The 21,923-nt window shown below is 60.3% G+C and overlaps 4 protein-coding genes across 4 annotated transcripts; all 4 read right to left on the reverse strand.

Annotated features, from left to right (window-relative positions):
• Positions 1-2,293: 2,293 nt before the first annotated feature.
• On the reverse strand, positions 2,294-4,648 carry LINJ_31_0410 (putative calpain-like cysteine peptidase; the record flags this gene model as incomplete). The annotated part of the gene is made up of 1 exon (XM_001467336.1): positions 2,294-4,648. The coding sequence occupies one exon, from the start codon at positions 4,646-4,648 to the stop codon at positions 2,294-2,296; it is 2,355 nt and encodes a 784-aa protein (XP_001467373.1).
• Positions 4,649-5,454: 806 nt separating this feature from the next.
• LINJ_31_0420 (putative calpain-like protein) lies at positions 5,455-8,265 on the reverse strand (the record flags this gene model as incomplete). The annotated part of the gene is made up of 1 exon (XM_001467337.1): positions 5,455-8,265. The coding sequence occupies one exon, from the start codon at positions 8,263-8,265 to the stop codon at positions 5,455-5,457; it is 2,811 nt and encodes a 936-aa protein (XP_001467374.1).
• A 3,849-nt stretch (positions 8,266-12,114) lies between these two features.
• LINJ_31_0430 (putative calpain-like cysteine peptidase) lies at positions 12,115-14,379 on the reverse strand (the record flags this gene model as incomplete). Its single annotated transcript, XM_001467338.1, has 1 exon — positions 12,115-14,379. One exon carries the CDS (start codon positions 14,377-14,379, stop codon positions 12,115-12,117), a length of 2,265 nt encoding a protein of 754 aa, XP_001467375.1.
• A 3,289-nt stretch (positions 14,380-17,668) lies between these two features.
• On the reverse strand, positions 17,669-20,488 carry LINJ_31_0440 (putative calpain-like cysteine peptidase; the record flags this gene model as incomplete). The annotated part of the gene is made up of 1 exon (XM_001467282.1): positions 17,669-20,488. The coding sequence occupies one exon, from the start codon at positions 20,486-20,488 to the stop codon at positions 17,669-17,671; it is 2,820 nt and encodes a 939-aa protein (XP_001467319.1).
• Positions 20,489-21,923: the final 1,435 nt, after the last annotated feature.

The following is a 21,923-nucleotide window of genomic DNA, read 5'->3' on the forward strand; positions in this document are numbered from 1 at the left end:
GAGTTGATTGTGCGCGTATAGAATACGTGGAGGAGAATGCTTCTCTCCAGCTTCGTTTTCTTCACTTCGGATAGCGCGATGCGCACTGACCCGTGCACGCGACATCCTGTCACGACACCAAGCAAACCGAGAGACGAAAGACGAGAGGAGAAGCAAAAGGGAGGAAGGGGCAATGATAGTAAAGAAGACGTGGTGCAGACACGAGGGCATTCCCTCCCGACGCGACGATCTGAGTGCTTGCCTCTGCTCGAGGGCAGCCAGCGCCCTACTCACGTGAAGAGAAGGGGCGTAGAATGGATGTAGAAAACGCGCAGGACGCCCACGCGACACGCATGTGCTCCCAGCACGTTTCTGTCACACGACGAGTTCCCTCTAGCGCCGTCTCACGTTTTTTGCCGTTGTCTGGCCTTGCTTGCAAGCTCAGGAAGCACGCGAGCGTATCCTCACGTAAGCACATACACACACGCGCGCGCTCATAAAACGTCACTCAAAGAGGGTGGGAACAGAAGGAACGAAAACAGAAAACGTAAGCTCAAGCGTGGGGTGGGGGGAGACGGCACCCCCCTCCCCACAAACATATACGCCGACACATCACCGCAGCACGTCAGAGATTCGGTGACACGCGCACAAAACGGGAGAAAGACAGAGCTATGGAAAGGAATGCGCACAGAATGGAAACGAAAGAAAAAGACAGAGAGCCAACAAGATGGCGCCGACACATGAGTAGCAACGGCTCAGCGGCGGCAGCAGCGCTTGATGCATGCATTCGTCTCTGTGGACCTGCTCAGATGTATATGAGCGCTTGGCGTAGCCACACCACAAATCTCCCACCTCGCCTCGAGCGGTGTTGCACATGGAAAGAGGATCGGTCGTGTGGCTGAGCTGGTCGCCGCTGCTGCCGCTCCCAATTTGTTGTCTTTGCAGCGATGATTGTACGTCTACATGATAACCGACTGACAGGGCCCAGAGAAACAAGGATGAAAGAAGAGGAAGCGTGGGATCCGAAATGGGAACACTGAGGAGTTTGACGACGCTGTGGGAGGGGAGGGAGAACACGCGTGAAGACTATCGTCGCAGCCATGTGCACGGCACGTGCGCAGATGGAGATTGAGGAGGTAAAGGGAGAGTGGCCAACCGACCATTCACAGTGTGCACAGGCGATGTGAAAGGGTTCCAAAGGCGCGCTGATGAGACGGCTGCCGTGTCGCTCCTGGCAGCATCGTGAAGTCCATCTTCCCTCTTCTTCGACGGCATGCTGAGGGCCGATATGGCGGAGGCTTTGCCGAAGTGCCGGATAGGTCACTCCAGCATTGTCCTCCTGGAGTGATCCGACGGCAACGTAGCAGCTGAGAACACCGTGTAGAGTTCGCGAAAGCAGAAACAACAGGAGCATCCCACCTCTTCAAACAAAAAGGGCGCACAAGAGAGAGAAGCTACTGGCGCGCGTCCGCGCGCAAACACACACACACACACACACCTTGGGTTGTCCTCCCACAAGACGGAAGAAAATGGAAGAATAAAAGAGGCCCAAAAGGCAGACGGGTCGCTGAGGGCAGGGGAGGGACTGCGAGCACATCTGCGTGTCGACGTTCAACATCCAGCCAACACACGCACAGCACACAGCACACGGGGAGCCACAGCGACATGAGCCGAGCGAGCAACAAAAAAAAACGAAGGATAACGGCAAGGACGATGCAGAAGAGGGAAGGGGAAAGGGGGCAGAAATCAGAAGAGAGGGCAAAAGCAGGCGTGGGCGATACGTCGACGATTACACAACAGTAAACTTCCTCACGCACTCGCAGCCTCATCCTGTGCAGCACCAGAGACCGATGAAGCTCTCGGTAAACAGGGAGCTCCGTAGAGGTGGTGAGCATCGCACAGACGAATACACCGAAGGAGAGTGCTTGTGCGGGTATGTGTGCACAGTTCGCCGGTGCCCATGCAAGAGTTCATTAGGTGCGAGGAGGGGGAGCCACATGAAAACAGAGCGAGTGCGAGTAGGTGGCAGCACGGCGTTGCGGAGGCGGCAGGCCAAACGAAGGATGCCTCAAAAGAAGAGAGAAAGGATGGAAGAGCAGCTGTGATGAACACGGATTGTGGGAGTGGGCGGGTAGGGTCGAGGGATGCGCATTGAGACTGACAAGTGTGCATCGATGACCACGCATACAGACGCCTCGCCACGCGTCCATTCGACTTCTTCGCCTGCTGTCCTGCAGAAGAAGCGCGTGTGCCAGAGACTCAGCTCTTGCCCACAGACGGCTACCACCCGTTCAATCAAGTCCTTCCCTGCAGCCTAATCCTCCAGGATGCCAAACTCGCGCAGGCGCTCGTCGACGATCTCCTCCCCGATGCACTCAATCGGCTGCCGTGGAGTGCGGATCTGGTACTCAGCAGCTGTGTCCTCCATCATTCCTGCCTGCGCAAAGGACGGCATGTTAGCAAAGACGCGGCAGTTGCGGTCCACCCGCTTGAACTCCACCTTGATGCCGTTGCCAACGTACGTGTCGCACAGGAGGCCCATCACGTACGGCTTCGTCACGCTGGGGTCGTGGATGCGGGGGATGACAAAGTACGGGCTGTGCTCTGGCAAAAAGGTGTACTTCATCGCCACGTCGCGCGAGAAGTTGAACTTGAGCTGGCGGTCCGGCTTCTCCACAAGCGAGTTGCTGGTCGCGTCCAGCTTCTCCTTCTTGCCGCTGTGCCGGAACACGCTCAGCAGGAGTGCATGGTACTCCAGCGACGGGTCGTCGCGCTCGTCCTCCTGCGAGAGAGTGATGTAGGCCTCCGTCGGCGCGGACACGTTGACCTCGAAAGAGACGGTCGGGATGCCCTGAGCGAACTCGCCACGGGCGCGGTAGTCGAACCACGGAGTGCGCAGGTGGCAGCAGCCACCGCCGGAGAAGATCTTCAGCGCGTCGCTCCACTCTACCCAGAACGTGCGGTCGGCATCCGTCGGGCTTCCGCCGTGCCGGTAGCACGCGTTGCGCACGGATGGGTACTTGCTCCAGCGCTTGTCGTCCTTGCTCCACGCGCCGGTCCACTCAGAGCCGTTGCCCCACGGGTTGCGGACGCGCAGCAGACGGAGGTCCAGGTCCTCGAAGTACTCCGTCTGCAGAACCGCGTAGCCATGGTGCAGGAGGAGGCCCATCTTCTCGTACGTTGCCTCCAGCTCCGGGTTGGCGCTGACGACGTTCGCGTTGCCGAATGCCTCGCCACCGTCGGACGGGGTGCAGAGCACCTGCAAGTGACCCATCCTGTTGTAAGACAGCATCTCCTGAAACAGCATGTCGTCGCCGCCCTGCGCGTCCTCCCAGAAGCTCTCGTAGCGCGTCACTGGGAAGCCGGTGAACTCCGACAGCGGCTCCAGCGGGTCGCCGCTCGCGATGTTCGCGTAGGAGCCGTGCACTTTCGCGTAGGTCTTCTCCAGCAGCGCCACCCACATGCGCCGGATGTCCACTGCGCACCGCGCGAACTCGGGGCCGTCACGCGTCGCAGGCAGGAAGTCGTCCAGCAGCACCGGCAGCCACCAGCCGTTGAAGTTTATCGTGACCCAGTAGGCACCGAGGGCACGCTCGATCTTGCCGTTGGCGGCGCTCACCGGGTGGCGGAAGAGGTCGTGCAGCCGGTCGCCGCTGGCGTCGGTCAGGGCGGCGATGGCGGAGACGAGGTAGGTGTCGCCGATGGAGCCGTGTGTCACTTGCGACGGCAGGATGTCGCGGCGGAAGAGGCGCACCTCCTTGAGCTGCTCCTCCGGGATCCAGGTGGAGGGGCGGTGCCACGGGATGAAGCGCGGCAGGTACGTGTCCACGTCAGCGCGGTAGAGCGAGTAGTCGCACGGACGGAAGTCGCAGTCGATGTACGGCTTCTCGTTCTCCTCGCAGTACGCCAGCACCTTCTCCTCTGTCAGGTCGTCCTCACGCACACCGATGGCCTGCGCCATGACCATCAGGTCGTCGGCGATGCGGTCGTTGACTTCGCCGTAGAGGATGTCGCGCTTGTCGTCGTTCAGTGGCACGGCCTTGGCGCTGCACTTGAAACCGTTGATCTTGCCGGCTACCAGCTTCGTCGTCTCCCCAGGGAAGACGACGAGGGAGGCGGACAGCTCGCTTGTGCTCATAACGTACATGTCGACCTTTTCGCCGGGCTGCAGGTCTGACTTGGCGCCGAAGGTGAACTTCACATGCATCTCGTACTTGTCCGTGTCGTTGTAGTAGTACCAAGAGCCATCTGGCGTCACGACCTTGAAGAGCAGGCCGTTCTCGAAGACCGGCGTGACGTCGCCCTCAACGGAGGGGCCGTTTAACTGGTAGGTATGGCCCATGCGCTTCGTGCGGTCCTTCTCCGACATGTTCAGGATGGTCGTGTCGATCGTCTTGTCCTCGAACTCGTCGCACTCGTCGTCGTTCACGTACGGCGGCGGCAGGTCGCGGCGCGGTGGCACGTACTTCTTGGCTGTGTCTCCGTCGGACTGCAGGTTACGCATCTTCTGGATGTCCTTCATGCTGCGCGGCAGCAGGTCCGGCAGCGGTGTCGGCACGCGCACGGGGTGCAGCGTGTCCTCGTCCATCTTGCTCGGACGCGTGGGCAGCGGCATCACGTAGCCCGGTGGGAACTCAAACGGCTGCGGCTCGGCCGTTGCAGCAGGCATCTTGTCGTGCTGTTGCTTGATGGAGGAAGAAAAGGGGTAATACGGGTAAGCAGCGGAGGTGTGTGTGCGCGTGTGTCAGGGAGGGGGTGCACTTCATGCAGTGATGGGCACGGTGATATTGCCAGCACAAAACAACAACCATCCAGAGCTGCAGCCGCCCGAGATGGAGGAAGCAGAGCAGAAGAGATGCAGAAGGACGTGACTGAGGTGAGGTGGCGAGAGCCCTGACGTGCGCGAACACTGCACGACGTTGGGGGAGGGGGGTGACGGCAGTGCACCATCGCCGACAGCATCGCCCCCGCCCTCCTGCGACGAGGGACGGGACGGCGGGTAAGGCACGGATACGTTTTATTTTCCTCTGCAGCTCCTGTCCGATGTTCTGTCGCCTGTCGGTGTCGGTGGCTGTGCCTCCGAAATGCGTGCGGGAGGGCGGCGTGGTTCCTGCGCACATGGAGGGGGTAGAGAGAGCAAGAGAGGCGAGAGGCGGGGCGAAGAGAGAACGGCAGCACATGAAAGGAAAAGAAATACGGAAAATCACAACAACAGAAAAGGATAAGCGAATGGTAGACAAGATAAGGAGCCACAACAGCCACAGCGAGAGCACAGTCGTATCTCCCCGACTTTCCAGGGCAGCTTAGCGTACGCGTGTGGTGTCAATCAGGGGGACCACGGCGTGCGTCTACTCACCATCCCCCGCCGCCGACAGCGACGTCTCAAAGGGAGGTGTCGGAACGAGGATGCTCCTAGAGTGCTGTGTTCATGTGAATGCACAGAGACGGAACAAAACACCACAGCGAATGCCATATTCACATACCCTTCGTTTCGTTGCCAGAGATGCGAGACCCCTCGCACGTCGCAACGCCTGCCTTGGTGCACACTTGGTACTGTGCTGTCACGCGCGAGGCGCCCTCCAGTGGGAACGCCGTGGTTGAGTCCGTGAAGACGCCGCAGCTGCGCCGCAGCGACACAAAGTGGACGGACAAATCCTCCCCGTCCCCCGCAACGGCGTCGCTGACGATGGACACGACAAAGCGCACCTCGGGCGCAGCGGCTATCGAGGCGGCGCTCGAGGAGGATCCGCTGCCGGCGCCGACGGCGGCAGCGCTAACGGCGCTTGGATCGAGCAGCGGGACAACCAGTACGGCGGCGCCGTTGCTACTCGTGCTCGGCTCAACGACCACCTTTATGGACACATCACGCGCCACGACGTATGTTCGGCAGCCTGTCACGCTCTCGATGTCGTCGCAGGACTCACGGACCACCTTCGCCGACTGGTTCGCCTGTCGGTGCACCACCGAGAGCGCCGTGCCGTGGAGCGGGATGGGACGGGCAGCGACGACGGTGCCAAAGTTGTCGAGCGTCTCGCTCACCGTCTCCAGCGAAAGCGTCACGAGCAGCTCCACTTTGCGCCGCGCCTTCAGCTCAAGCGCCAGCCGTGGTCGGCCCTCCACAAAGGCGTTCCGCACACGGTACCGGTGTCGGTCCCACATGGTGTAGCACACGCCGCCGCCCGCAAACGCCGTCAGCGCCTCCCCCCATTCTACCCACATCGTGCCCTTGCGCTCGTTTAGAGCGACCGCCTCCGGTGACAAGTCCGTACAGGCTCTAGGGCTGAGCGCGTGCGAGGCCAGAACGCGGGAGCACACCTGTCCGTGCAGACTCGTCGTGGCGGACGCAATGGCACTGAGGCTGGGGTCGGGCTGGTCGTACCACGTCGTGTACCTCCACTTCTTCTCGTAGTGGATCTTGTTTTTTGTCTCCCACGTCCACGGGTTCTTCAGCTGGACCATGCGCAGATCTAGCGCCTCGTAGAAGGCGACGTCGCGCAGGAAGTAGATGTGGCCGGGCAGGAACTGCGGCACCGCGCCCTTCACCGGCATGATACGCGAGGAACGCTTGCGGGACATGTCCACGGTCGCACTCGACTGCTCGTCGGTGGGGGGCGGAGAGAAGAGAAGCACCGTGCAGCCGGCCCGGACACAGAGCTCGAGGTAGCGAAAGAGCGACCGGAACGCGCCATCCCTCGGCCCCTGCGCGGCGGCCGCCCACATGGAGTCGAGAAAGCGTACGGGGAATCCAGTGAAGTCGCCGAGGGCCTCCATGGCGTCGGCGAGGCACGTCGCCGCGTATGAGCCAAGCGACTTGGCATACGCCTTTTCGAGCAGCTGCACCCACAGCCGGCGCGGGTCCTCGGCACAGCTCGCAAACAGCGGTCCTCTCAGCGACGCAGGCACGTAGTCGTCGACAAGGTAGGTGTGCCACCACCCATTGTGCAGCAGCGTCACTCGGTAGCAGCCCTGCGACCTCTCCATCTTGCCCACGTGCGCGCTCACGGGGTGGCGGAACATCCACCGCACATGGGCCGGGAACTGCGCCACCGCCGCCATCGCAGCCACCACCGTGTGGTTGCTCAGGTCACCCTGCTTCACCAGGAAACACGAAATCTCGCCGCGGAATAGACGCGTCTGCGACACCTCGGCCAGGTAGATGTACTCCTCCGGCCGCCGCCATGTGACGGCCGGTATGACGACCGCGTCGAACTCAGGGCGATACAGGCTCTCCGAACTCGGGCGGAAGTTGAGGTCTGTGAAGCGGAGGTTGTTCTTGAGACAGCACTTCAGGTACGCCTGCTGGTCGGAGGCTCGGCTCCACTTGCCAAGTGCCTTGCGCACAGCGTTGATCTCGGCGTTGATCTTGCGCAGCGACTGCGTCACCGACGGCGAGACGTAATCGCGCGGCACTGGCACTCGCTTTGCCATGAAGTGAGGCATATGCGCCACCCCACTCATGAAAAAGTTCGTCTCCTCCGGCAATACGGCGATCGTAATCTCCGTCTCGCCGGTACTGGCGACGGGGGAGAGCATGGCACGTTCGTTGATCTTCTCGTTGCCGCGCAGATGGCACTGCACGCGTACAACCATCACCTCCTGCAGGGTATCGTTGTAGAAGTGGTACTCGCCTTTTGGGGTCTTGATCTTGTACAGCATGCCCTCCGAAAAACCCCGAGTGACGAGACCGGAGACGCTCGGCTGTCCAAAATTGAAGCGGCTGGATGGTGTGTAGGGCGCCGGGAAGTAATTGAGGTCATCAAACTCATCCATATCGGCATCATCGTCGTCTCCCTTGTCACAGCCGTCCGTCTCCTCAATCTGCTGCAAGAGGCGCTGCGCCTCCGTCAGGCCTTCCCCTGCCCTTGCTGTCTCCGCCTTCTTGTCTGGCGAGTCCACGAGCTGCGGCACTGAAACACTACGGGGGCGGCGGGCACCAACTGCACTGTGCTGTGATGACTCGTGAGCACCGCCGCTGGTGAACAAGCAAGCCATCAGCATCTCTTCTTTGCGCTCCAGAAGCTCACGGCACGCCTTCGTGGCGAGGCAGTAGCGCGGCACCGCTTTCTCATGCTCCTCGAGGTAGTCGTAGATGACGTGCAGCACCTCCGGATCGGAGACGGCCTGCACAAAGGCCACCAACTTCTCTGCGGCCATGCGGTTGGCAGGCGAGATGTGCAGGCTGTCGGTAAGACCGTACTGCCGCGTCTCGGGCCGCTCCTCTGACACAACCGAGGCCGCCGCGAGGTTCGATGAGGATTCTGTGATCGCTGCCTTTGTCGCGCTCATCTCCAATGACTCCACTGAGTGATGCCGCCTCCTGCGTCCAGGTGAAGCGTGTGGGGCCTCTTTTTCCGCCGTCTCGCCAGCAACACAACTCGCCTCACTGATCGTTTCCGGTATTGCTGTCGAGGCGAAGCTGGTTCTTCGGGGGCGCGTCCGCTGCTTCGTGCTTCTGTCCAGTGACGGCTGCTGCAGCGGAAGGGCAGTGGTTTTCCTAGCCCGCGTTGACAGCATTGCAATGGTGTCCAGGGACAAAACCGTCGGCCGCGAGTCTGGGAGACTGGTCGGCTCTCCGTTGATATCATCAGCGCCATGCGCACCAGCTGTCGGCGCCTCAACATACGTGTTTGACCGCTGACCACTCGCTGCCTGTCTGGATTCGTGGAGCTGGCCCTTCGCCGCCTGCCATCGTTCCTCCATGGCAGCGGGGGGTGCTTGTGCAAAGCCGTTCGCGGCGGACGAGGGTGGTGTCGCATCGGTAATCGTTGCAGCCTTTGCATTCCTTTTGGAAGGCGAAAGGGTCCCCGCGCGAATCAACGACGGCATATCAGTCGGTAGGGTGGTGCCTGGAGACTGCGACTGCTGCGTCTCAGGCTGCCGCCGGACTGTGGCGGCTGCCGCTGAGTCCCTTCGCACATCAGTTTCTGGCCCTTTCCTGCCGTCTAAAGGGGCAATGCGCCGCGTCGGCACCATGTTGACACGGGCGGCCCGCCTCAGAGGCGAGTTTGCTGTTGCGCCTCTCTGGCCAACGGGGCGGCGATCACCCGTCGTCGCCGGTGCTGCCATGAAAGGTGCAGGATCGTTGGCGCTGCTGGCAGCCACGGGTGGAGCTCTTTCTCCTTCTGTGCGGTTTGTCGGGGGCCCGCGGGTGACCTCCTTGTTCACCTTCGGAGCCGCTGTGGGCAAGGCGGTCTGTTTCGTAACGGCAGTCTCAAGTCCTGTAGCGATGCTCGACGGCGGTGCCATGCCCTGAATCGGCAGGGTAAGTAGTCCAGTAGCCCCTGACGAGCTCAAAGACAGGACATCGTCCGCTTCGGCGTCTGTCATTGGGCTGACTGGTCGTCGCTGCGAGACCTCGCGCAGTACCAGCGCTTCCGTGCTGCAATCATCCTCCAGCCACTTAGCAGCCTCGATCTGCAACGACCGGGTGCGGTGCGGCGGCGGCTTCTGCTTCTTCTTACGGATACGAGCCACCTCCGCGGCAGAGGCGGCCCCCGGTGCCCCGCCGGCGCCACACAACCTCGGGTGCAAAGCAAGGGCGTCGCTGCCCTTTGGCGTAAAGTGCGTCGGCACGGCAGGAAGGCCGGCCACCATGGCACCGCTCACCTCGGTGGTGCTTATGGACTGATCATTGCCATGGAGCCGGAACCCTCGTGAAATGCCGGGGAGAGGGCTCAACATGCCAGGCTTCAGAGGCGTCATAACGGTGTCCTGGCGATCTAGAGCAGAAGCCACACTGGGACTGGGGCGGTACCCTGCTGAGCCTACGCGGGACACAGAGTCGAGAAAGTTCGAGTCCACCCCGTACGGGGAATGCGAAACCTCTGAGAAGGGCAGAGAGTCGAAGCTGTCAATGTTCATGACGGCCCAATTCGCACCTTTAAAGGCCCCGACCGGGTCGCTGTAGGACATCTCCGAGTCATCGGATGATGTCGACACTACAGCAAGCGGTATCTTTGGCATGCTGACGCTACCTGTGTATGCTTTCTCTACTGCGCATGAGACGGGGGAGAGGAGGGGGGAGCGTCCGCGGGGCTACGCGTCGACGCAGGCTGCTGCTGAGCGGGTGAAAAAAAAATGAAAACGGCGCACACAAACAGCTGCTCTCAAGCATGGGCGGCACGACGGAGGTCAGAGTCGGCCGGGAAGGGGCCAGAAGAAGAGATGAGCAGTGCAAGAGGAACAGCAAGAATACGGGGAGTGCAACTACACAGGGGAAAAAATGGGGGGGGCACGAACGGAACAAGCTAGCAAGAAAGAGAAGAGTGATGCCGATGATAGGAGGCCCCCTCCGTCCCCTCTTTTGGTTGGTGAGACACCACTGAGACACCGGAGAGGCGGGGGAGAGCAAGGAGACTCCGAAAAGGAGAGACGTAGACGCACAGGCTTGGGTACTATGTGCACGTGCGCCCCAGCTGGCAGATCATATCAAACGACAGACAGAGATATGCACATATATATGTATGCACAAACAAGCAATAAGAGCCTAACGAGCGCACTCTCCTCCCCTCCACCCTCACGCAGCTACGCCCAGACGGGGGCGAGAGAAGCTAAAACAAGTACGACCCGCGATCTCTTTGTGCGCAGAGTGGCGTGCGTGTGTGGCGGAGTGCGTATGCGTAATGGATGTCTCGTTGGGTGCGTCAGGGAGACCAAGTAACAGGGGGGAAGCAGGCAGGCGAGAGCGAAAGATGAGCTCAAGTAATCCATCTTCCAAAGGTTAGGCTAAGCAGAAAGAGATTGCACAATGACCGACAACTGTATACATGGAGCAGAAGGCAGGTGGCGCGAGATGAGCGGCAGCAGTGATGGCGGCGTTGGGGCAGGCTATGGTGCTACTCGCAGTGCAACAGCGCAGGGCGCCCTTCGTCAGTGGGTGTGGCCCCTCAGCAACGACGCGCAGCCACGCGTTTCGGCCAGCAACTGTACAGCTGCGAAGAGAGCGAAAGTAAGGGAGTTGGTGTGTGTGTGTGTGCTGAGGGAGGGCGTTGACGGAAGTATAAGGGGAGGCGTCTCAGCGCGCCCCTATGCCTAGATACGTCGGGGGAAGTGTGCCTGTGCTTTCCCTACCCACGCAGTCGCTGCGCCAGTAAGCGAATGTACACCGGGCCAACAAAGAATCGGGTGAGGTGGTGCTTTCACAGCACCACCTTCTCACAGGGTTGGCGCAGACGAACACGAGGAAGAGAGAGGGGCGGATGAGACGAGTACTCTGTTCAGTGTTGTACGGTGGGGCCCTGTGGAGTTGGAGGAGAGAGAAGACGGCGGCCGGAGAGTGGTGTGGTGTGAACATTTCGATGAGGGCATGCACGACTGCGAAAGCGCATAGCAACAGCTCATCTGTGGAGAAAGAAGCGAGAGCGCAGGAGGAACCCGGAAGACTCATGCCTCCATTACCCTTGCAGTTCTGTTAGTTGCCTGCACGACTGTTGCGGGAAGTCTTAGAAATGATGCAGGAGAACGCCAAGCGTTCTTCGTGCCTCATGTAAGAATGGTACGAGCCGATCTGGTGCGGGTAATGTATTGCCGTCGGGGGGGGGACACTGCCCGCTACTCTGCACGTCGCAGCTACGCGTGGGCGTGATCAGGTGTGTGTGTGTGTGTGTGTGTGTGCGTGCGTGTCTGAACCCTTTTCGTGCAGTCGTGTCCTTGTGCAGACCAGTGACACAGCAGACGAAAGGAGACAGCAACAAAGCAAAACGCGCACGCACACATGCATACGCATACACATATACACAGACACTCACAAGACAGCGCTGCACGCCAATGAAGTTGTACAACACCACGTCGGCCGAGAGACACGCGTACCGCATGACGTGCAAAGAGCATGCGCGAGCAAGCAAATAATGGCAGATGAGGAGAGCGGGGTGGTGGTGGTGATGGTGGCGAAAAAAAAAATATATAACGACAATAGAAAGGAATACATGAGCGCATAACGGCCACACGATACATCATCATCATCCAATATCAAGGAAAGAAAGAAAGCACGCAAGACGCTCGCACACAGCATTCCTTGCGAGCGAGCGGCACAGACTCTTTACATCGACCGTAACGAGGTGAAACACGTGAGCACCTGATCGGGGCTAAGGAATGTCTTTGCTCTGCGCATGCTCGTCGACGTGCCCACGCGTGCCGTCATTCGGTGCCTGCTGCTGTTATTGGCGGTGGCACATCGCAGCCGCTGATCACGAGGTCGACGGCCACTCCCGAGCCGCAGTGCATGCGCAGTTGCCTTGGTGAGTGACTTTGGTAGTGCATGGCTGTCGCGCTCACCTCCATCGAGGACTCAAGGAGGATCGGCTGAGTAAGATTCTGAAAGAGAGCGGTCCCTGGTTTCGCCGTCATGAAGCGCACTGTCGCCGTGCTGCTCTCACGAGCTACCAGTGAAGTCGCAGAGGACACCGATTCGGCCCCGATTAGTTGGGCTGTTATGGTGTACGCCACATCCGAGGAAATGGAGTGCACAAACGGCGCAACATAGTAGGGGCCCTGACGCGGGTCTAGCAGATGCCCGGCAGTCACCTCTCGCTCGTACGCAAAATGCGGGTATTGGGCAACCTCAAAAACATCAGGGGTGTCGCCGCTGCTGCCACAAAAGTGAGTGCTGCCGCCGCTTCCCTTGGAGTACAGCAGGCAGCTCAGCCCCGCTAATGTTTGGCTTGCACCGATTGAGGTACTGCCAACCTTCACTGCTTGCGTCGGCAAACCAGCATCATCGAAGTCCCTCTGCGTAACGCTCGCCAAGAGGCACGTCGGTGCTGTCACTGTCACCTCCAGCACCACAGACGGCTGGCGCTGCGTAAACTCACCCTGCACCTTCACCGTACCCCAGTCGCTCGTCAGTGGTGCCACACAACCGCCTTGGAAGTACAGCGGTAAGTCCTCCAGCGCCATCCACAACGTGCCCCCCGCCGTCTCCTCCATGGCGAACACGAGATCGCTCACCTCGTCCACCCACGACTTTCCGGCGCGGCGCCAAAGGTCAAGCCACCACTCCGCCGACCTCTTCTTCTCGGCCGTCTGACGCAGACGCGCGACGCACTGCCCATCGCCGAGCGTCTCAAGCCCTAGCACCACGGTGGCGACATTAGGGTCGAGTCCGATATCCTCGTACAGCACCACCAGCCGATCGCCTATCTCCTGTGTGCGGGCGGTGCCGCGAAAGTAGGGTTGCAGCCAACACACCAAGCTCGGCATGTCCGTCGGTCGTTGCCGCAGCAGCCTCTTCATGAGCGCGAAGAAACGAGCTGCCTTGACGGTAGAGTCCCGCAAGTCCTCGTGTGCTGGCCAGATCTCGCGCAGCACTTCGCAAGGCCCTCCGGTGAACGCGCGGACGAAGTATTCCAGCGGCACCTCCAGCATTGCAGCGTAGGAGCCGAGCGACTTTGCGCACGCCTTCTCCAGCAAAGGCAGCCACAGCACCTGCAGGTCGTCAGCACAATGGCTGAACTCGGGGCACTGTGCAGACGCAGGAAGGAACTCGTCCAAGACACAGAGCCGCCACCAGCCCCCTGTGCACAGCCTCACGTGATAGGCCCCGACAGCCCGGTCGCGCTTGCCCTCCTGTGCCCCCTGCGGGTGAATGAAGAGGCGGCGCAGCGCCTGCGGCCAGAGGCACGTAAGCCCGATTGCGACAGAGAGCAGCAGGTGGTTGGGGAGCAGGTGCCCAGAGCGCAAACCGTCGGGGTGAAGGATGGGGCCGCGAAAGAGACGCACCTCGCGACGGACGCCGTCGTCCCCGGGGAGGTAGCTCGCAGGCAGGCGCCAGTGCAGAGGAGGTATATAAAAGCTGTCCTGGCCGTCGCGGTAGAGGGAGGCGTGGCTGGGGAAGAAATGCAGGTCGACATACCGAATCTGCTTCGCCACGCATCGGGCGACGAGGTGCGTCGTCGACACGCTACGGCGGTCCGGCAACGCGACATCCGGGCACGAGGTGGCGAGAACGCTCCAGTGCTGCTGCGGCTCTGCGCACAGTGCCTGATCCTCTTGGGGCGTCGCTGGACGCCTCGGAAGCAGCGTCGCCTTGCAGAGGTTCTCAAAGCCCACCACGCTGCCCGTGAGCAGCACCTTGGTCTCCTCCGGCCCCAGTTCCATCGACAGCTCCTGCTGCGCCCCTTTGCCGTCTGCCGTTACGGAGTGTCCTGGCGTCACCGTCGACCCGGCCGCAATGCGGTATCTCACGTGCACCGTGTAGTATCGAGTGTCGTTGTAGAAGGCCCAGCCGCCCCCGTCCGTCATGATGCGGTACGCCACCCCCTCATCAATCACGGAGGAGACTGTGCCCGCCACAGAAGGTCCGCAGTACCGGAAGACCGGGGTCTTCTGCCTCCATGTCGCAGGCACCGGTAGAGAATCGGGGTGGATAGTGGTCTCGTCGAACTCGTCCTGGGCCGACGACATGCTGACTGCCGGGGAGTTGCTCCGCGGCCACGCACCCGATATCCCAGACGACGTGTGGCGCAAGACTGTGCGCGCCGGAGACGTGAATGAGAAGGCCGGAAAGCTGGGATCTGATGGCGCCATCGCCTTCTCCGACAGAGATAGTGAGGCCCCTGGCCACGCCACCTCCCGCAGCACCGCGATTCCTGCGTGGAGCATCGCGATCCGTTTCTCTAGAGCTGAGCGACGCGCAGCCTGCTCACGGCTGCGTGACAGACGTGCTTCCAATCGCTCCAGCTTCCTTGAATTCCCCGCGACGGCAGCCCTCAGAGAGGCGACAGACACGTCGTCCAGCTGAAACATATGATGAGGAAACACCATCGTTTTGTGTGCGGTGGCGGTAAAAGGAAGACACGGCAACGCGGAGGCGCGCCACCCCCCTCCTGCAGCGCGTCTCTGCGTGTGAAGGGAGACAGTATGCCTCAGTATCTATCGCCTTTCGCTTCTGTGCGAAGCTAGCAAGGCACAACATCAAGAGGGCGTATTCATGTCTGTGTTTAGATGCCAGCGTTTCCGTTGGCTCGCCAGCGTCAGAGAGAAACAGAGCGGGAAGAGAGAAAAAGTCACACGGAGGGCAAGAGCGGCTCAGCATATATTCGTCTCCGTCGATCAGACTTCACGTCTGCGGTCCTGCCCCCTACACCACGGGGCCACACGGGCCGGTATCGAGCACGCCTTTACACAAGCGCGTCCGTACCCGAGCACACCAGGACACGGGTACCGACGAGAGTGCAGGGCAAACGGTCCTTCCAGCTTTCCGGCTCCTTGGTTGGAGACAAGAAGCTGGTTGGATGAGCGTGGGAAGGGGTGGAAGCTTACTTTCATGGCACGAACAGCGGAAATAATCAGAGGGAGGGGTTTATGAGGTGGCAGAGGAGGGGGGATTTCTCAAAGAATATGGAGACCTGAAGGAGCAGTTACAGGTCGAACAGAGACATCGTCTCTGCACGGAAGAAAAAAAAAGAAAATTCGACCGCCCCGCCGCCACCACCCCACCCCCTCACCTATCTCGTCGCACCGTCGCGTGCAGAGAAAAGCTTACAAGAATAAAAACAAGACAACGGAAAACAAAGAAACGTATACATGTATACATATATGTAGATGTGTACATAGATGCTTTTTGTGGGTGTGTCCTTTCCTAGCAGGCATTGGGTGCACACTCGGCTGCTGGCTCGGGACGCAAAAAAAAGGGTACTGGGCTTGTGAGCGAGAGTTCGTCACGAGCGCTCCCTGAGCATGGCACACTTTCGCCTTAGTAAATTTCATCGGCGTGCGTGCTACATAACGAGAGAGAGAGAGCGACAAAATCAGGCGAAAAAAAAAAGGAAACGCGGTCGTGGAGGACGTACAGGCAAAGCAGCCTTTACAGCACGTAGCGGGCCACAGATGGCATGATGATAGGCTCCTTCACGAGGCAACGCTGCAGCACACGCCTGTTCAGTTTTGCATGTCGCGCCCGCAAGGAAAAGCTAAGCAAGAATCTGATGGGTGGGGCCTCACGACCTGCAGAGTGCACGGCGCTTCGGTGATCGATGTCGGTGGGCCTGTGCAGACTTTTTTCCATGGCTGGCACAGTCACTGCACAGACCAAAGAAAGGACAGAAGACGCGAGGAGGCGCAAGCATGTGCACACAGGCTTTGAAATGGAGAACACGCCACCAAACCGAGTGTGAAAGAGGTTCGAGGAAGCACAGTGCGCCACGGAGAACGTGCACCTCGTTTCTACAGCGCACAAAGCCACAGCATGAGGAATGACCGGGAGTGGAGAAGGACAGCGATACAATACACACAGCCGCGCCTCCGCGGGCGTCCAGCACCGCCATACCCGTGACAGTTAAGCCCATAACGCACCACCTGCGCAGCCCGAACGCACAATAACAACATGGAAGCTTTTCTCCTCCCTCATCAACGTGTGTCCGTTCCACAATGAGCCGTCCGCAAATGTATACACATACAAGCGCAGCTCATCTGTCTTCGTAGGCACACGGCCAAAGCCTCGTCGCCTCGGACGAGCTGTGCAGCCGTCGAGCCGGGCCATGCGTCTGACGAGCCTGGGTGGACAGCAATGTCGTGATGCAAGCGGGCCGCACCAAGTCCCCTGTTCCAGGACGGAAGCAGCGGCGCCCGTCGTGCGGGTAGTGAGGAAGCGGTGATCTAGGTGCACGCCGCACGAGCTCACGGCGGAAGTTGGCCTGCCTCAAGCCAGGGCACTCTGAGGCCCTGAGCATCCTGCCTGCGTATGCCATGCTTCACCCTCAGTCGCCTCAGGCCGCGGCATTGCATAATATAGTGTCGAGACTCTGTACAATGGAGTCTGGAGAGCTCGATGGTGTAGCTCGGGGTGCTCCGCGGACGCTTCCGGCACCTGCGCCGCATCAGCCCACCCCGATCGGATGCAGGAGACGCCGCACACTTCGCACGCATGCGCTGTGGGGCTGATCGGTGTGCATACTTCTGCGCCTTTGTCGCCCATCACGCGCGTTCCCCCGCCCCCCGGCCTCCGGGCGCCTTCTTCGGACGTGATAGACCATGCCAGCTGTGCATGACAGCGCGCACAGTGCTCGCATTTATTCGCATCCTGTGGCCAGCTTCAGGACGGCGTTGTTGCCTGGGGAGGGGGCGTGTCTGGGGTTGGCTTGCCCGCATGTGACGCGACAGGTAGGGCGCTGCCCTCCGTCTGTGGCCGCAGGGGCGTTCCACCTTCTTCTGAATCCGCACGCCTCTCACACGAGTGGGTGTCACACAGGCGGAAGAAACCCACGCATGAGCATGCGTCTGCGCTCAACGTACCCATAGCCTGCTATAGTTGCCGAGTAGCCGACAGGATGCGCAGTGGGCTGGTACACGCCTGACCATGACCACTAGTCTCCCCGGTAAGGCGCCAGGCCAGGCTTGTCTGCCGACACCAAAGGTCCGCAGCGCATACGCGAGGGCAGGCCGCAGGCTCTTTCGATTTCCCGCAGAGTGGGCACCAGACCGTCGTACCACGGCGAGGTGTCCTGCATCGTCACTGAGCGACAGAGTGAAAAAAAAAAAAAGAAATGATAAACAGCAGCGATTTTACAGAGCTTCATACATGGCGGCGTTCCAGCCGATTCGCGTGTGCGTGTCCCCGCACAGTGTACGTACATCGTTCGTGCAGAAGCGAGAGAGCATGGCAGCAACAAAACATACTTCACAGGTTAGCGAGCAGCCGACAGCAAAGGAAGAAGAGCGGCGCCTTCGTGCAAACCTCTGCACCTCTAGCGCCTCAGCCAATGCTGCTGCCGCACCCTACGCGTGCAACCCCGTCCGGCCCGCGAATCTGAAACGACACCGCCGCCACGCTCTCGAGTTGCCGAGTCGAGAAGCTGCGTCGGTTGTGAAACACCGCAGAGTTAGACGGGAGCTGCACCGCCCGCATCCGCAGCTTTCCCGTTTTTGTCGGCGCTGTGGAGGAGACAAAGCCCAGTGTGAAGAGCTTGTTGCGCATATCCCCCCGTGAGCGGGGGATGACGTAGTACGGGTGCTCCGAGGGCTTCAAGGTGACACGGAGCGCCGTATCGCGGCCTAAGACGTAGTTCAGGTGCTCTGTGGGGGTGTCTGGGTCCGTGGAGCACACATGCCGAATGCGCTGATCAGCCGAGGACTCCCCGCCGACACCCTCGCCCGCCTCATCGTCGCCGCAATGGCTGCTGACAGAGAGCATCAGTGGGCGCAGCGCTCGGTTCGGGTGATCTGGAGACATACCGCGATCGTCCTCCTGGGACAAGATGCAGTACGCTTCCACGGGACCTGCGCTCTCTGCAGAGGTGTCGACGCTCACCTCCAAGACGAAAGAGGGTATCCCGTCTTTGAAGAAACCTCGCACGCGGCAGTCATGTGCCCAGTCCCAACGACTACAGCACACACCGCCCCCCTCAAACATAGCTAGAGCCTCAGACCAGTCCAACCACAAACTCGCGAGCTCCGGCCCGCCATCACTATCCATCCCGCACAAGCGGGCTAGCTGCGGCTCCTGCTGCCACCGTGCGCTCCCAGCACACCACAGCCCGCTGCTACAGAGCTTCAAGGTGGGGCACCGAATTTGAAGAAGCCGAAAACTGCCGTGCCGAACGAGCCGCAGAACCGCGTACGACATGCCGAACATCATGCCAATTTGCGCTGCCTGGGCCTCGGCCGGCCCGTCGTCCGGCAGGCTCAGGAACACGAGATAGCCGCGTTGATGCACCTTCTCCTCCAGAGAGGTGAACAGGTGCTCGGACAGTGGGCTGTAGGAGGTGCGTTCGCTCGCGCGCGCGCCGGCACTGCTCCGCACCGCCTCCGCCCACTCATCATAGAAGTGAAACGTCGGAAATCCGGTGAGATCCTGCAGCGCCTCGAGCGCGCTACCGCATTGGATGGCAGCGTAGGAACCGTGCAGCTTCGCGTACGCCTTTTCGAGCAGCGGATACCAGAGCTTGCGCAAGTCGTGAGAGCAGCGGCCCAGGTTCGGGCCCTTGAGCGACGCTGGCAAGTAACTATCGACGACGGTGGGCGTCCACCAGCCGCCGTGGCTCAGTGCGACGCGGTATGCCCCGACAGCGCGCTCGCAGATGCCGGCATCCGCAGAGACGGGGTGCCGAAAAATTCGAGCGACCTGCGTGGGGTGCTCAGCGAGACAGCAGGCGGCACTGCACAGGTACACCGCACCGCCTTCCCCCGCACACGGGTCTGTCGGAAGCACCGAGCGAGCGAAGAGGCACGCTTCCGAGCGCTGTGAGGCGGGCAGGTACTCGCAGGGGCGCCGCCAGGACATATCCCAGAGGAAGACGTCATCGACACCTTTGCGGTAAAGCGATGTGCCACAGGGCGGAAAGTCGGGGTCGACAAAATGTTGCCCATTCAAAGACCCGACAGCGGCAGCCAACTCGCTGCCTTGGCCCGCACAACACTCCAGCACGTCCTCCGTGGAGAGCAGCGAGATATTCGGCTTTCCCGACTGGTGGGCGAAGCGATTCAGCAGAGCGCGCGCAGATGCGGTTGAGGCACTGGCGTGTGGATTCGTATAGCTGGAATTCACCGGCACGGCGGAAGAGAGATTCTTGAAGCCGTTTACTTGACCTACAAGCAGCACCTCCGTCTCCTGTGGCCAGACTGTCACTTGCACCTCATACTCGCCGGACACCCGCTGGTTCACAGAGGCGTGCGGGCCGGCCGTAATGACGGATGAGGCGCCGAAGATATATTTTATGTGCATCGCGTACTGCTCCGAGTCGTTGTAGAATATCCACGACCCGTCGGCCGCAACGCAGCGGTAGAGAATGCCATTCTTGAAAGCCGGGGTGTAGAAGCCATTGATGGCGGGCTGTCCGTAGCGATACGGCTGCGGGTTGTGAGCGGCGTCGTGTGGATCCAAGTAAGGGCACGACTTCAGGGGGTCGATGTGAGCCTCGCCGAACTCGTCGACAGCGGCTGACGAGGAGACGCCGCCGGCTCCTGTTGCCGCAATTTCGTTCGAATTCGGCGGAGACAGAGAGTTGGCAGCCGACATGTGCAAAGATTTTCGAGTCATGTCAGCCGCAATAGCGGCGCCGTAGAGGTGCTGTTGCTCCGCCTCCAGCCGTGCGCATTCCGCCTCCAGATCCTCCAGCTCCTTCTCCTGCTGCTTGCAATACAACATGTAGTGACGAATGAGGTCGTACACGTCGGCATCGCGCACATTGCTCGTGAGAAAGGCAAAGTCGCCGCTGTCGTCGCTCGTGATATCCGAGTGCGACAGTTCCGCAGGCAGTGCAGGGCTGGCGCCGACGAGATGACTTGCACAGTGCACAACACTTCCCTCGAAGCCCCCCACGCCGATTTGGTTAACCTCGCTATCGTGCGAGCTTTTGAAGGTTGACGAGGAGCCAGCCCCCAACGCGGACGTGCAGGCCGCTGCAGGGGTGCAGGGAGCCGGTCCCCGCGCCGCGCTGCCAAGGGTAGAGGCAGTCAGCATATCGCCCGCGGTGTCTGTCAAGCCGAACGATGACGGTGGCCGCAGGAACTCCTCCAGCATGGCATCCGTGACGGAGTCTTCGTCGCAAACGGGGCGGATGATGTTGCCGTCCATTGGCGTATATATACGGGTGTGGGCGAGTATCACGCTTACCGGCTGCGACACCATCAACTGCAGAAAAAAAGCGAAGCATTCAGCGCTGCCGCAAGAGCACGGCGAAGTGTGCGCGACGGCCACAAAGGAAGAACCTCTCGGTGGCCCGCGCAGATACGCCGAGGCAGAGACGAGCACGTCGACAGGATCTCCTCCCTGATGTGCTCGGGGTGGGGGGAGGGAGAGGTGAAAGGGGCATGAGTGACAATGGCGTCGCACGAGGCAGACGGTAGAGAAGAATCATTCATGATGCGACCGCAGTCTTCCGCTGATGGACGCGGGGCTGTTTGAACTCGCCCGCTGAGGAACGAGCGAGAGAGGCTAGGCACGAAAACGACGGCCAGCCGCCAGAGGGATGGGATGGAACTGCGCTATGTGTGCCCCGTCGAGAGCGCAAAACGCCCTTAGAAAACGCCGCCGCAGTTGCGCACGCTCAGTGAGCACACAGACATCGCTTTTTCATGAGGGAGAGAGAGGCAGAGAGGGTATGCGCACACGCGCGCTGCCCATCACCCCCCTACTACCCACCCTCGCCTCGTTTCACACTTGCGCATTGGTTTACAGGCTACAGAGAAGACATCCAGATGAAAACAAGAAAAAAAAAACAAAGACAAATGGAGAGGGAGGGAGACGTACAGCGACACAGACAACGACACACACACACGCCCACCGCGGTACGCCACTACGTGTGCGAAGGGAAAGATGGAGACGAACGACGAGAGAGGAAAGCACAGAGAAAGAGGCGCGCGGGGAAACGGAGAAGAGAGCGGGCTGTGTATCTCGAGAGTCAGCAAGCAGCGGTGAAACTCCACCAACTCGCAAAAAAACAAAAGACAGCAAACTGCATTTTCGCTCATCGGTCCCTCACGTTCGGCACCTCCTTCTATCACCCCACCTTCCCTTTCATGCCTCCTCTTCCCCTTCAAGAGACCTCAGTGCATGCACTACCAACACGTGAGCTCGCCCCCCCCCCTCGGGAAAAATCCAGAGATTGGTGTAGACAATGAAGCGGAGGACGCCGTAGAGGAAAACAGAGCAACCTCAAAAGGCGTGGAAATTTATGCGAAAGGAGCCGTAGGGAGTCCCTAAAAAGCGCGACACTGACACACACACAAAAAAAAAACGGCGGGCATACAAAATTTGGTTGGCGGCCATCAACGTCGTCACGGAACAGATGCGTATCACCCATGGGATCGGTACAGGAAAGAGTAGGCTAAAAAAGACAAAGAACAGAGAAACCACCTTCCCAGGAACGCTTCAGAAACAAGATGGCGAAGAACCCCCAAGCAGTCACCACAACATCCCCAAGGCATACGAGCGCGCAAGGCGTGACACACATCCACACACACAGCACCTCTGGAAAAGGCGGAGGGAGGCAGAGAAAGAGACATGACGA

This window comes from Leishmania infantum, chromosome 31, assembly GCF_000002875.2.
Source record: "Leishmania infantum JPCM5 genome chromosome 31".
Lineage (NCBI taxonomy): Eukaryota > Euglenozoa > Kinetoplastea > Trypanosomatida > Trypanosomatidae > Leishmania > Leishmania infantum.